At 34.8% G+C, this 16,852-nt stretch overlaps 2 protein-coding genes across 4 annotated transcripts in view; both read right to left on the bottom strand.

Moving 5' to 3' along the window:
- The window catches only part of LOC106463151 (BLOC-1-related complex subunit 6-like), an 88,842-nt gene extending 73,792 nt beyond the window's left edge, over window positions 1–15,050 (bottom strand). The window contains exon 1 of one of the 3 annotated variants that reach the window (XM_013923146.2): window positions 14,932–15,050. The gene's annotated coding sequence lies outside the window, so the exon portion shown is untranslated. Of the gene's footprint in view, window positions 1–9,179; window positions 9,230–14,545; window positions 14,725–14,931 lie in introns of those variants that run through there. The other 2 variants (XM_022390576.1, XM_022390578.1) reach the window with 2 other exon arrangements.
- LOC106463149 lies at window positions 8,150–8,551 on the bottom strand. The gene has a single exon (XM_013923144.1). It carries the CDS (start codon window positions 8,549–8,551, stop codon window positions 8,150–8,152), a length of 402 nt encoding a protein of 133 aa, XP_013778598.1.
- Window positions 15,051–16,852: the final 1,802 nt, after the last annotated feature.

Below are 16,852 nucleotides of genomic sequence, written 5' to 3' on the forward strand. Positions count from 1 at the left end.
GCATTTTATGGAGGATACAATTTTTTGGGGATTTCAAAATAATGTACTAAAACATTAAAAGTAATAAGTTCATATCTGTAGCAAATATAAATATTGTAATCATTTTTTATAAATACGATTTCCTAATGTAATTTTCCAAGATATTAAAGATCATAATGCAAAAAAACTAAATTTATTAAAAGTAATAGGCTTGATGTTTCCTAAACTACCTACATCTGTCAAAGTATTTATGAATTTTCGAAAATATTCGTCCACTAGTTTTATTGTTGGAATGAAATATAGCAAGACTTGCATTGCCTACTAAAAAAGTTAGTAGCCGGTGGGTTAATGCTTATAACTGATGCCATGTAAAAAGTATCTGACCTGAAGGAACTGCTGAAAACATACAAAAAAGTTGTTCATGCTCTTCATTATAAAAGGCATTTCTTGCAGGAAAAAGTTCAAAACCTGAATGATCATGTAGTGACTGTTCAACTTTCAAAACAACCAATTGAGAGAGAAGAGTGTTGAGATAGAAAATTATGTTTCTCTTTATGTTTATGGTTGTGTTTATCCTGCTCTACACACAAATGATAACAAAGTGAAAGCTGTTACAGACTTCCCAACTCCAAGAAACTGCAAAGAATTAAGCACATTTTTGAGTATGTGTGCCTGGTACAATCAGTTTATTCAAAACTTTGCTATAATTGCAGAACCTTTATATTAGTTATGAAGGAAGCATATCAGGTGAAAATGGACATCCTAGTGTGAGGACGAATTCCAGAAATTAAAGCAGGCTCTAAGTGAATCCCCTGTCTTGCAACTTCCAAGAAAAGGTGAACACTATTTTTTGCATACTGATGCTTCAAATGTTGGACTAGGAGCAGTTATGTGTCAAAAGGGTGTCTTAACATATGCCAGTAGAACACTGAACTCTGATGAAAGAAACTATACTACTACAGAGTTAGAATGTCTAGCCATAGTTTGGGCTATAAAAAATTTCAAGATATATCACACTGCCTTGAAATGGTTACGGACAGCTCCAAAGTTAACTGTAAGACTAATGCATTGATCATTAAAATTACAAGACTTAACATTTGAAATACTGCACAGAAAAGGAAAAGAAAACCAGTGATCTGATGCCCTATCTAGACACCCTACTTACTCCCAGAAGAAACTCCAGAATTGGACATCATAAACTATCACCTAAACTTTTTGCCATTGTCAACTGACTACTAAACAAGCTAAAGATGATGAATATAAGCATATATATACTCTTATTTGCAATCTGGACTATTACTAACGATTCTACTATAATTGCAAAGTCTGTAAGTAAATTCAAACACTATGTCTTGAATGATATTGTTCTTTACTACATAAAAAAAGAGTTGCTTGCAATGGTGAACTCACACAGTTATTCCAAAAATACTGAGAATGGCAATGTTATTCATATTGAATGATCATCCTACGGTTGGTCATCTAAGTGTCCAAAAAACAATAAACAAAGAATCCAGACGTGGTTATTGGCCTGATTTAAAAAAGGACATGAAAAATTCTGTTGTCAAGCTATGTTTGTCAAACCACTAAATTTGATCAAAAGTGGCCAGCAGGATTTGTGCAAAGCACTAAACTAATGGAACCCAGTGAGATAATAGGAGTAGACATCATGGGACCTTATCCTAAGTCTAATACAGAAAATAGTTATTTGTTGGTTGTGACAAATTATTTCAGTAAATGGGTTGAATTATATCCTCTGAAACAAATAACTGCAAAGGTGATTGTGAAAAACTAATTAATGAATACTTGTGTAGATATGGTATTCCAAAGACTTTTGTATCTGATAATGGCCCACAATTTTTGTCTCATTTGATGGCTAAAACTTGTAAAGCTACGAGAATTAAACACATCTTTACAACTCAATATCCTTCTCAGTCTAAAGTATATTTCTAAACTCACTCAGGAGGAAGCCTCCATGATTCACCACCCCAGAAACTGGGACAGTACAAGTAGTAAGAACTCCCATTCTCCATTGCAAGAAAAAAAGAGGGAAGTAAATGCAGTGGGAAGTCCAAAGTAACATCACACTGGAAAAAGTACAATGGATGTCCACGATTCCTTATTTGTAAAAGCAGACTGACTCCAATTTATTCAATCAAAGGGTTACCAGGGATGGGGAGATATCCCCTTCTACTTTTCTCATGAAGTCTATGAGTGACAGTCCACCATTGAGTGAAACTTACTGATATTTAAAAACACCAGTGGTCTTGTGGAACACCCCAAATCTAGAGTGAGTGTTATAGTGCAATAAGTAAATAGTGCAGGTTTGAGGCAAAGCATACCTAACCAGGCAACACCCAACTCAGAGTGGGATCCCATTATCGAGTTAAAGAACCCAACCAGTCAACATGACGGAGATAATCATGGGAAACAGAAGGGTTCCAGGGAGTAAAAAGTCTGGAACATTAACCTCAAAAAGGAGGCAGTACATGCTACATAAAACTGCAAGAAGCAAACCAGACAAAGAGGTCAATCAGGGTTGGAATAGGAGTACAGGTAAGACATAGAAGATAAGGAAGAGGTTGTGAAAGCAAAAGTACCTTCACAGGCAGCATAGGTCTGAGGTAGGAAGGATCAGTCAGGATATAGAATGACATAAGAGAAATGGTAGAGGATGCAGGTAAGATTAATGCATAAAGTTCTGATCAATGACATCCACAAGCAAGGATAAGAAGGAAATAGATCTTGAGGAAGAGATGGCTCATGGAAAGCAAAGGTTCAAAAGGAGGAGAGAAAAGGGTATAAAGGACCTCACTGAGATCCCAATCAAAGGAACATGGAGGATGCATGACTCAAAAGGAGGGAAATGACAGGACATGACAAAACCTTATGAAACTTGGAGAAATGAAAGGTGGTCGACAAGGTCATCGATAAATAGATATGGTTGAAGTGCACAAGATTTTGGCAAACAAACAGGTGAAGAATTGGAAAAGATGACGAATGGAAGGGTGGAAGCCACGTCAAAGAGACTAAAGGTGGAAGGTCTACCAGTGACTTTGGTAAATGGCATTGGAAGGTCTAATGGATTGGAAAATTAAAGATACAATACGTGGAGTCAGTACCTGGGCTGAGGCAATGGGCTGGTCAAATGCCATGTGTAAAGACAGGTTGTGATGTCTGGATGAGATTGATGGAGTCAGGCAAGGGTAGGAAAGGTTGTATTAAGTCATCAAGAAATTAATGTTGCTTTTTTTTAAATGAAAAAATATGAACAGCTTATACATCAAAATAAAAAATTTATTAAATGAAATAATCTCCATTCTTAGCAATGATGCTTTTCCATCTTACAATCAGGTTGTTAATGCCTTGATTAAAGAAGGGCATTAAAGAAATGCACCTCTTTAACACCTTCCACATATGCATACTTTTTCCCATTAAGATGGTGTTGCAGCAAATAAAAAAGAGGTAATCTGATGGTGCCATATCTGGAGAATATGGTGGTTAGGGGAGAACTTTTTATTGTATTGTTTCCCTTCTTGTATTCAAACAGCATTACATACCGAATGTGTGTCTCATCGTGTGCCATCACTATAAGGGATTAGAGTATACTAACTTTACTCATGATGTTCAGGCAATTCATTTAACTATTATATGTGATGTACATTTTTGGGGGTGGTTAATGAAAGTGTTCCAAAATGTAACATTAACTTCCTGACAACCTAATAGAAGGTCGGGATAGCAGGAATCATTATTTATTCAATTTATTCAATCTAAGGAATGGCAGGGCTGGGCAGCAATTCCCTTCTGCTTTACCCATGAAGTCCATGGGTTAGTGGTCCAGAATGAGCATATTTATGAAGTAAAGGTATCGCAAAGAATAACCTACAAGTGATCTTGTGGAACACCCATTTTTAGTTTAAGTTATTGTAATGAACAGTGTGCATTATGTGGCCATGGAAATTATGAACATAGGCTTACAGTGTGGGTTTTAGTATAATTCTAAGTGATTGAAGTATACGTGGACAGGCACCACTCGTCAAAACATGGGAGGCCCCTGACAAATAATATATATGACTAAAGAAAGAAAATTTACCCAGTTACAGTCTCACAGAAGAATAAAAGATGGCAACAGGTGGAAGATGGTACCCAAATGAGGAAGAAACAGCTACCCAAAGCAGATAATGGGAGATGAACGTATGAAATGTAGTCTCAGTGCTCAACAGAGAAAGTACCTCCAACAGACAACAAGGTTGAGATGCATGGGTGAAGACACCAGGAATTGATTAGGGGAAGAAGAAGATAAGGAATAAGAGGCTCACCAAATCACAAGCTGAACCCAACTGGTAAAAGAGGAAGGGAAAAAAATCACGAACAGAGGAATGGTGAAAAGGAATGAAACTGCAGGAATGTAGTCAATGGAAAGAAGCCTTGAAAGCAATGAAGCAACCCAGAGCATGTGCAGGACAGAAAAAGTCATCCTGATTTGACCAAGAATAAAGGTGGAAGACAATAAAAAACAAACTGATGAAAAGAATATTTCACATGAGCCCCAAAGTGTAGGTTAGTAAAAGCGATCAGAAGAAAAACAACATTTTGAATTGAAACAGTTAAGAAAACCGAATCTGTGCTGGCCAGAAAGGAACAATCAGAAAGTCCTGACCCAGAGTGCCATGGATAGTCAAAATCACCTTGGGAAGAAGACTGTCGGAATGAGAAAAACTATAGTTATAAACTGGATCTAATCCTGTCTGAACGTATCAACAGCCAGGGTGAGTAAATGATGAACCTGAGACCAAAATAAAAGAGATAACTTGGAATTGAGAAAGGAGTTAAATGCTTTCCATGGAGGAGTACCACAGGAGGCAGACACACTGAAAATTGGAGGATCAAGAGGCCTCTCCTTGGGAGAAAGTGTGTTGGGACTGAAAAGACAATCTGCAATGAGGATGAAAGCACCTGGAACACAACACACCAGAAGAAAGTGAATTAAAGCACACTGGACTGTCGCAAGTGCCAGGGTGTTAATATGGTAAGACCTTTCATCTGTAGACCATAGTCCTGAAGTCTCCTGCTGATTGACCCATGTACAAAACTTTGGAGATGAGCATCAGGGATGAAAAACAAATCCATACGAAGGGAAGGAATCGGTAAATCTGATGATGTGGAGGATATGTTTAACCACTACCACATATAGTCAAAAAGGGAAGAAGGAAAGTTAAGAGGAGAATCCAAAGAAATCCTAGCAAGAGACCATGGGTCGTGCAGCATCTGAAAATATTGTAAATGTGCCAAACCCAAAGGGAGAAGTGCTTCCACAGAAGCCCCCAATGCATTAAAACCTTGCTAGCAGTAAGATAGTAGATCGTAATGGTGTGGATAACAGAAAGCTTAATTGAATGCATTTGAGGAGGAGAATGGATGGTACTGATGGAGGTGTGTGTTTAAAAAGATGTTCTCCAAATAGCTGAGATTGTTAGGTAGATAACAAAAAAATTTTCAAACTGGAAAATCCAACCACCTGAACTGCTTGTGTAAGAAGCAAATGAATACATTATGATCACCCCCATTCAGGAGGAGCTAATGAAGCCAGACATTCAAGTAGTGGTGTTAGTAAAATCCCCAAAAATGCAGAAATTGGGTAAAACACAGATCGTCTGACTAAAGACATACAGAACTGGGACAAATCCAAAGGGTAAGGCACGAAACTGGTACCAAATCACATGGTGAAAAAACCTAAGATAGCATCCAGAGAAATGAAAAAAATAAGAATGTGTACCATAGGCATTCTCAGTACTACATAGATTACCCACCTATTTGTAATCAAGATTACACATTAAAAATAGGAAAGAACCAAAAAGTTATTGAGACTGGACTGATCAAATCAGAACTTCAATCACCATTGTGCATACACTATGAATCTAGAAACCCGTAGGTAGGACAGGTAAAGGACGAGAAGGTGCCACACATGGAACATCAATAAAGATGGCAATGACTCAGAATGAAACAAAAGAGCAACCAAAAAAAATAATATAATACAGCATAACAGATACCCCAAGTGATGCTCAAAGCACAGGAATAGTTCCAAAGAATGGACTGGTGGGGAAAAAGAGCCTACTGTAAGTCCCAATGTCCCACCCCAGAAGATTCCAAAAGCAAAGAAGCCACATGAGAAAGGAAAGAACTGAAGATGGCAAATGCCCCAACATGGAGGGAAGGAGAAAGAAGTATCTGATATAAGTGTAATACCTAAGAAAGGAGATGTGGGGTGGACATTTCCTGTAGGAGAGTCAAGAAGGTAAAAAGAAGCTGGAAACTAGGTGAGGGAATAAAATGGATAGGATTAACAGAGACTCCCACCATACAGGCAACAGAGATTCTAAATACATAGAATAAAGAAGAAAATCTGCCTGATGATAAGCTAAAGTAAATTAAACCAAACCCTGTGGAGGGTGAGGCATGCAAGTACTCTCTCCCTGTAGAGACAAAACTGCTCATCAAGAAACATAATGTCTGGAGAAGGAGGAGAAAGTATATTGTGAAATGTGTTTAAAAGAAAAGGCTGAGGTACACCTAGCATATTCTGCAGTAGAGGCCTGGGATGGCAAGCCATAATCAGATGGAGGAAACTGACAAAATCTAGGTCATCCTAAATGGATTCAGCAGTTGTAGGAGGAAGGCGAGTAATACTGGGAGAAGGTAAGCCAGACTCCAGCCCACAGATTTCTCCTCATAAACTAAATTAATTTTAAGAAGTATAAATTGTCAAGAATTATAAAAATGAAATAGTCAGTATAATGTAAATTTAAGTAACTGTGTAGTGAAATAAACATATGTATAAGATGTTATGTGTTGAAGAAAAGAAGATATTTAACCTAATTATTGATTTACCTATAAGATGAACTACTGGTAAACCAAAAATAACAGTCTAATCGAACTATGCAGGACAAAGTATATCACTAAGCTCTAACTTAAAAACCCTAACTTCATAATAATACATACAACATTGCGAGAAGTTTGTGCAGATCTAGGCTCCAAAGGTCCACAACAGTTAGTATGAAGAAGTATAAAGATAAATAATAATAAAGATGAAATACACATTATATTGTAAAATTAAGTAAGTGTGTATTGAAAATAACATAGATATGAGATGTGATATTCTGAAGAAAAAACAATACAGTTCACCTAATTTACAATGTACCTGTAAGATGAATTACAGGTAATCCTAAAATAACAAAGACCCATGTTAAACCTAATCTACTGTTATAGGACAAAGAATACAACTAAGCTCTAATTATAAACCTGAACGTAACTATGAGTATTGACCAATGTAACTAAATTTATGTTATTGAACCAAAATAACTAGAGATAATAATATCAATAGCAAAAATATTCAAAAACCATAACCGTATGACACCTTATCTTTCCAAAGTCGGTGGACCATATTTCAAAATGTGTGGGCCCCCAAACTCAAGTTGAGGTCTGATAAAGGTGAGCTCATTGGATGATCAATACCCCAATGAAGTAAAGCCAATAATTCCTTAGTTGAGGATTGCCACCTTAAAACTTTGTAAATGTGATGATAGAACATATAACCTCCGAAATGGTAACTTAGAATTCCAAATTCATATTCCAAATGATTTGTAATGAAATATTAAGTTCCATAATTGGGTAGAAATATAAAATAATTCCACTTCAGAATAAATTACCAATATCACTATTGTCTAATAAATAGTAAACTTGGTCAGAGAAATTGATATGAAGATACAAGAAAAAAAACACTTTAATTAAGAGAGCACAAACTAAACACCTGAACATGAGCACTGCCAAACAAGAAGTATAGTTAGGCAGAAAAACACAGAGGGAGTCACATGGTTATGTGGCACTACTATTGGTGGACGTTTGTCACATGATAATTTGCACATAAGAATCAGTTAATGTTGCGAATCAAGAGGTGCATGGAAGTGAAAATTTGTGACATGCCAAAAAATTTTGCAATTATAGGGCAGCACTGAATGATAATAGCTATGTATGTGAGCAGAAGTAATGTACCTTGTTGGAATTAGGTTCTTTCTTTCTCGTTCTTTTTCCTGATTCCATTATTCGAAATAATATTGATATTTATGATATGTTGTTTATTAACATTAGTGTCAAGTTCTGGCCAGGCACGTGTTTATTATATATATAACATATATTCCATTTGAAGAGCATTGACACTTGAAGGAAACAGTGAAGCAAATAGCCAATCTTCCATTTGAAGAGCATTGACACTTGAAGGAAACAGTGAAGCAAATAGCCAATCTTCCATTTGAAGAGCATTGACACTTGAAGGAAACAGTGAAGCAAATAGCCAATCTTCCATTTGAAGAGCATTGACACTTGAAGGAAACAGTGAAGCAAATAGCCAATCTTCCATTTGAAGAGCATTGACACTTGAAGGAAACAGTGAAGCAAATAGCCAATCTTCCATTTGAAGAGCATTGACACTTGAAGGAAACAGTGAAGCAAATAGCCAATCTTCCATTTGAAGAACATTGACACTTGAAGGAAACAGTGAAGCAAATAGCCAATCTTCCATTTGAAGAACATTAACACATGCAGCTGAGGATTGCACTTGTAAATCTATAATGGTTTATTGTAAAAGTTCTAATAGTTTCCAGTCTGATGTCCTAAGAAGAAAACTAAAATTATTAACAGAGTTAATAGTTCTAGAAGTCACAAACCAAGATGATGAAGAGAGACAACTCACATTTGAGGTATAGTCATACTTGACTTGTACTTCTTCTCTAGAAGAACAAGACAGCAGATTATGGAATGGTTGAATTGCTAAATTTTTCTATGATGTGAACAGTATTCCAGATTCTGTGAAGTTACTAGTTAGGAAGTTTGATAGATATACATACACTTAATAATAGCCATCAAACTGTCCTTTATTTGGAAGTTAAAAAGACAATAAGGCCCTCAGGCCTTATAATACTATTGTAATGTTTTTCATAAAGGTTGTTCTTTCAAATTATTAGGTAAAAATAAGGCCATGTGCATTAAACCTAACAATAAAAAATTAGTTTCTTTCTTCTTTAACAATTCTACAGGTTATCTTGAGTTGTACACTGTAGTAACTTGTAGGCCAAAGTTTACAAATGACACTTCAATAGAAATACCTCATTAATGGTACCATGACTAATGTACAAATAAGATAAACTTACTTATACAATCTGATGGCTGATCGGTTTAGTAGCTGAATAGATGTAATAATTAAAACTGATCCAAATACTTCACTAAATGACAGGTACTCTATCAACTGAAAACTAATGATTCACTGCTAGCTTACTAACTGACTGGCTCACTCATATTATAACTGATGTCTCACTTCTAGATATTCATCAACATGACTAGGTTTTCATGACTTTATCTAGAACATTCTAGTTATTCTAGGTCTATTTTTATTATCTTTTTATCCTAGCATCATTTATCCTCTAGCTAATGTCTAAAAGCACTGAAAATATAGATTACAACATTATTCCAAGGGTATTAAAAGTAAAGAAATATTTAAGTAAGACCCTTACTAAAAACGTTTGCGAGTCTTTCATTAGTGGGCAGGTTCCAGAATAATTGAAGTTGGCTAATGTTACACCTATTTTTAAGGGAGGTGAAAAGCACTAATTAGTCTTACTTCTCTTATCACTAAGCACAGTTGATTAATTGAAATTTTGATTATATCAATTGTAACAAAAATAATAAAAAAATCATGTAAATCAGTGTTTCTGGTTATTTCTGTTTTCAATTATTTCAATAATCAACTGAAGTCATGATTAACTTGATTGTCATGATAACAACCAACTCATCAAAATTAGGGCTTCCAATTATTACTATTCTCATATATTCCAAATATCCAAATACTCAAAATATTTGCATCTAACTTGCTTGCCCTGTCTATGTCAAAGCTACTAAGGCTATCTGTCACTGTCATTAATGTTGACGCTGCTGACTTGTGAGAAGACAACTGGCTGGCAGCAGCCACCATCAACCTTTTTATTTTTGTTGCTGTTGTTGAACTGTTTAATAAACATGGAAGGCAACTGGCTGGTAGCATCTGCTGCCAATATATTTTTCTTTGTATGTACCATTGTTTAAAAAACACTGTATTAACCAAATAATCAAGTGAAATTGATGGGACCATCAATTAACAACTACTAATTCCAAGCTCTAGTCATATGAGAACAAGTTAGCATCCTTATAAGGGTTAGAAAGGATCCAATTAAAGTGTTCAATATTATAAATGGAATAGACAAGATTGATATGTAATTTTTTATGTATTTAATGGTAAGAGTGGGAGGACTAGGAGACACAGAATTAAGATTTAGCAAAGTAGAAATCATCTTCACATTAGACAATTTTATTTTTCAAACCGGTTGGTCAGCCTTTGGAATAGATTGTCTTCAGAATTGTAAGAATCCAAAAAAGGTCTTCATGAGCACTTGAGGAGTCTGAGTTGGATATACACAAATGAATGTTTGATGAAATGAATGGTACAGTCATAAAAGGTGAGGGACCACTTTTCTCTCAAATGTTGTGTTACTACAGATATTACTGGACTGGCACTTGGGTTATTGTTGTTCTGGCCTTTCCTTTATTTATTTATATCATATTTATAATGACAAACTAGTATATTAGTATAGTTTGTGGAAAACATTACAGTTTAAACTCATGAATACTTCTAGCTGTATTGGGGTAGTACAGAATGATTCTGATCAACTAGTAAGTTGGACAAATGACCTTTAATTATGTAAATGCAAGGTAATGCATTTGTGTTATATCTTAGCTTAAATGTCTTGTACAGATAGGGACCCATGCTAAAGTGTAACTGAATAAAAGGAACTTGGCATGGTGGTGGATAAGCCATCAAGGTTGTTCTTTGTTCCTAGTAGTAAAGTTAATAGAACATTAGGGGTGTGTTTATACATAGATACTGAGTACAAGTCAAAATACAAATCCCTAGTTAGCCCTCATTTGGAAGACTGTGTACTACTTGAAAGAGTTTAGGGAAGAGTTACTAGGATTAATCCAGAATTGAAAGGGATATTTTTAAATATTCAAGATAAACATGTCCCTTATAAAAAAACTTTCAAAAAAAGGGTAGCTGCAAGTAAAACACCAGATTATTTCACTAAGAGATAAGGAATAAAATTTAAAAAAGAGCATCATAAATTTAAGAAGCTTAAATTTCCTGCTATGATGGGAAATTAGAAGGTTATATGACATAAAATCAAAACATAGTTCAACAGGATATCAGGCATTCAAAAAAAGAATTTGAAAAAAGGTTGCCGAGAATGTAAAGGTTGATAGTATGATTTCTTTATACACATTAGGGTAAGAAATATATCAGAATGAGAGTAGAAAATTTGAAGAATGATAACAGAAGGCTTATTTTAGATGTTTATCCTATGGCTTCAATTTTTAAATATACAGCTTTAAGCATCAATCATCATCCTGAACAAGTGCAAGAGGGAAACCCGATTGATGAACAACATTATCACATGACTTCTAAGCTACTTAAAATTGATTAATTTCACCAGTGGTGTACTTCATGGTTCAGTATTATGACTTTGCTTCCTTTGACTTACATCACTGACACAGATAAAAGAATGGTCAATAAACTGCTTCAATTTGCTGAGGAAGTTAAGGTTTTGGGTGTTGTTGGCTGTAAGAAGAATGCTGCTTTACAAAAGGATTTAGATTATTTGTCGAGTTAGGCAAATAACTCATAGATGGCTTTTAAATGTTATAAATGCAAAGTAATATATATGGGTTATCATAATTTACATCTAAGTATAATTTTTGATGGGAATAATCTTAACAGTTTTGAAGAAAAGGACATCAGTATTTTAGTTGATCAGTCTCTTAAGTCATCCAAAGCAGTGAGTTGATGCTAGTAGTAAATTAAATAGGATGTGGGATTGTACTTATAGAAATATTTAATATAAGTGTAAACAGGTTATTATTTCATTGTATAGGCCATTGGTTAAGCTTCATTTAAGTATTATGTTCAGTCTTAAGAAGGATATTAAATTGTTGGAAAAGGTTCACAGGAGAGCTACTAATATGATATCTGAGATGGAAAGGTTTCCATATGAGGACAGGTTAATATCTCTGAAATTGTTTTCTCTTGAAGAAAGAAATGCTAGAAGAGATCTCATTGAGGTGTTCAAGGTAAGACACCCAAGACTGAACACACTATTCCAAATGTGGCCTAAACAATGTCCTGTTTGTTTGTATTAGAGAAAGCCACATTGAACTATCTGCTGTGTCCACTGTGGGGAATCCAACCCCAGATGCTACCATTGTAAGTCTGCAGACTTACAGCTGTATCATTGGAGGACACCAATTACTTATAAAATTAAATAACCTCTTTTGACTTGTATTCATCATTTCTTTAGATACAACCTAAAATTCTATTTTCCCTGCCACTAAGAAAAGCACATTGCTAGGATGGCTTAAGAGATTGATCAACTAGAACACCAAGGTCCTTTTTTGTTCCATAACACTGTTACAGGTATTCCCATTAAAATTATACTTATAGCTGAAATTATATCTCACATGCATTACTTTGCATTTATTACAATTAAAAGCTATTGCCACTTTTTCATGCAACTCACCTAATAATTAAAATCATTTACAAAAGCATCAGCATCCTCCTCACAGCTAGTAACACCCAAAACCTTACTATCATCAGTACATTTAAATAATTTATTGACCATTCCTTCATCTATGTAATTAATGTTAATCAAAAAGAACACTACACCCTGAAATACCCCACTTGTGACAATAATCCATTTTGACTGAAGCCCATTCCCTCTGCATTATTCCATCCAGCCAGTTTTCTATCCAATGAGCCAACTTATTCCTCCCACAGCTATAGATTTTTTTAACAAGCATTTTATTTGGCATCTTGTCATATGCTATCTGAAAATCCAGATACACCAAACCTACACCAATACCCTCACCTACATAAGCAGTAACCTCTTCAAAGAATATCAAAATATTAATAAGGCAAGATTTTCCCCTACTAAAACCATACTGACTATCTACAAAATTATAAACTTTGTTACATGACTTTACAAAGCATCTTTTATCAGACTTTCAAAACATTTTCCCACTACTGATATAAAACTGATAGGTCTATATTTACTGGGACAACTTTTATCACCTCAAGTGGTTCACATATCCAAACCTTAACCTCCGTCAAAACCCTTAGGGAAATGCATCTGACCCAGGAGCTTTATTATTCTTTAAATTCCCTAATTTTTTTCTTAACAAGCTCAGATTTAATGTGGTTATCTTGTTCAATCTTGTTTCTACCTATCAACAATTCAGGATAAGGAATACTGCTTAAATCTTTATTTGTAAACATTGAAAAACAAGTAGAATTTAATAATCTAACCATCCTATTATCATCAAATATGACTCTTCCTGTATCATCCCTCAAAGGTCCTACTCCTGTCCTAACATTTTGCTTAAATTAGTGTTTTCAAAAAAATTCTTAATATTAAATTTTACATTTTCATCCAACCTTTTTTCATCTAGTTTTGTTTATTTCATATTTTCACATTTCACTAACTCTTTTGATCTCCTATTATTCATGAGATCTCCCAACATAGCAGTCAATTTATATTTCTTAAATTTAAAATGTTTTTTTTTAATCTTATCCTTTATTTCAATTATGAACCAACCTGGCTTTTTACTTGCAGTCACCCTTTTGTTTCTATAAGAAACACAGCTATCTTGAATTTTACAAAATATATTTTTAAGTTGTCCACACCTGATCAGCATCTCCAATTATTTCTGTAGCCCAATTCATAGCAGACAATTTTTGTCTCATCCCTTCAAATTTTGCCTTTTGGAATTCAAAATCTAAACCACTTTATTCATTAGCTCCATATGCAGTAAAACATCAAACCTGACTGAGCAATGATCATTTGCACACAGATGTTCCCCAATCTCCACTCTTTTCATCCAAATCTATATTAGAAGTTAATAATAAATCTAAAATAGCTTTGTTCCCAGTGGGTTCCCTTACCATTTGATGAAATAAAACCATCCTAAACATTTTCTAAAAACCTGTCTCCCTCATGATTTAACATTTCCCAATTTCTATGTCTCAGATTAAAATCACCCATAATTATTACCTCATTAATAGCTGAATTTCTTATCTCACTGTAGAGTTTCTCATTAAATTCATCAATTTCATCTTGTGGTCTGTAACAAGTTCTGACTAAAACCCTTCTACCTTTATAAATTATAGTTATAACTACTAGCACTAAAACTCAACTATGTTCAACCCCATTATTATTAAGGATTGGCTTATATTTAATATTTTCAAAGAAGTTCCTGTCATCAGAATTGTCTATACATAACCACATTTCACTTTCTCAGTTTCTGTTATATTCATTACATCAAGATCCTCCAATTCTGACAAGTGCTCTAAAGTAAAGTCATCTATTTTATTTCTTATACTTCTATTGAAAGTTCTATTTCTAAGTTCTAGCATTACAATAATAAAAGGTTAGCTTACCATTAAATATTTAAAACTACTTTTGTATTTTGTGCCGACACTATACTTTTCAGTTTTCTCTGTATTTAACGTTTTCTTCATTATTATTACTTTCACCGCTGTCTAATTCCAGTTTAAAATTAAAGCTGCCATTACAAGTTAAACTAAGTTACATTAATAATAATAGCCCTACCAAACAAGCCAGCCCCTAACCTATAATATGGGTTATTCAAATTCTTTTACGAATATTGCTAATAGTATAAGAAATACTTAGCTGTTAGTGTTACTTTCTAGCTTATTAAATCTATAGTAAGTAACAGGAAAATATGAATTAAATAAAGGAATAAAGAAACAAAATACAATCTATACAGCTTGAAGTTACATCCATTGTCAATTGAAAAACTTACATATTTTTCATCATGACGAACAGCAAACATCATCTTCAAAAGAGTGAAACTAACAGAGTGCGCCTTCTGGAAATAAAAATAATTCTCTCTAACATACAATTTATAGTATTACAACTTTTATTAGTTGGTTCTGCCTTCCATAGTGAAATATATATATATTAATTGCGAGAAATAAAGTTAATCCTTTCCGAACTAGAGATGGTGCCACTGAGATATTTTGAAACTCTTTCATTTAAGTGGGTCATCAACTACTGTTAATATAATGCAGTTGTGTTCGATATGTTGTAATATACAGTAGTTATTGCTGGTGAAGATTACGTTGCAATTGTTCTCATATATGTGTATTATTATTTACTAACTGAATGGCATTTAAAACGTTTATTAAAAGGTAAAGCTGGTTTATCGTAAATTGAAAGTCGGATGTTTTGTTACATATACACAACTGTTTCAATTTAAGTTTGATGCGAGTGTTATGATTTAGATAGTTTGTATAGCGCAAGTAATAAAATTTAGAAAAGAAATACAAGCAAGACATCAAGCCACTAGCAGTCTCGAAAAGTGGCATCCCGAATGTAAGTCTACGGGTACCGAAGGAAGCACAGAAGAAAGACCCTTCACTGCAGAAACTTTAGGACAGTGCCCGGGGAAAAGTCGAACACAAGACAAAGGGTAAAGGGGCTTACAGAATAGAAGACAAGTAGGGATTGCTGTACCAGATCTAACAAGACAGTTCTATTGCGAAAGTTAAACAGATCATAGTAACAACAGAATACTGGACTCAAGCGATGAAGCTGGCTCACGAGTCGATTGTGGGAGGACACATAACAGCAAAGAAGACAGCAGACAGAACCACCAACAACTTCCAAAGACCAGAAGTCATTGAAGATGTGACGATATTTTCCAGGTAATGTGACATCTGCCAAAGGTCAGTGGCGAGAGGAAAGGTAATCAAGGTGTCACTGGGTGAGATACCTCTCATAGAAGAGTCATTCAGCATAGTAGCTATGTACTTGATTAGACCACTAGCACCTGTATCTGACAAGGGCAACCAGGACGTGATGATCAGAGGCGTGAGACGGAATTCCATTGTGGTTAGGTATTCTGAACAACAATCATTCACGTGGACAAGTTTTAAATAGATAAATGCCAGGAATATGTGTACTTACATTTCATCAAGTCTTGATAAGAGCGCCATATACAAAATATTTATTTAACTGACGAAATTAGTACACGCATAAAATTAACCAACTTCATTATAATATTTATTCATTTTCCAAATAAATGTAATTTACTTAATATTCTGTCACATAGACACGAAAAGGAAATAAAATTTCTTCACATGAGCCCTAACTCCTTGTATTCTTGTCTTGATTTCAGTATCCACGCAGTTTTGAAATGGCAGGTCCCACAACCCGTGTACAGAATTGTACTGATTGATAATGCTATGCCTGTAGTCAGCACGCACTGTCCATCTAGTACGCAAAGAATTTTGATATCAACACCGTCTTTTTTTTTATCTGCTTCAAAACGTTTCCCTTTTAGAGCTGCATTGAACCAGCTTAGTGATTTCATATGCAGTGTCAAGAACGTCACTCATAATGGCAGCTGGCTTAAAGTTGTCCTAACAGACAAGATTTAATATATAACCATAACAACGAGTATATATTGCCCTCTTCTCAACTCTCTTGACCTCTACTACCACACCTTCGAAGTTGTTCTATCATAATACTGACCTCGCAATGAATGAACAGATATGTCACATATCCAAGTGCTTGTAGTATTGTCTCTGATGACATATCAGGTATTACATACAAGGCCACAAATCCCTTCTAGGGCTTGGAAATCCATTTCGACATATCTCACACTGACACACATTTATTCCTTTGTTACGACAGCGGAAGTCACGTGACTCTAGTAACAC

This window comes from Limulus polyphemus, unplaced genomic scaffold (assembly GCF_000517525.1).
Source record: "Limulus polyphemus unplaced genomic scaffold, Limulus_polyphemus-2.1.2 Scaffold1336, whole genome shotgun sequence".
Classification (NCBI taxonomy): Eukaryota; Metazoa; Arthropoda; class Merostomata; order Xiphosura; family Limulidae; genus Limulus; species Limulus polyphemus.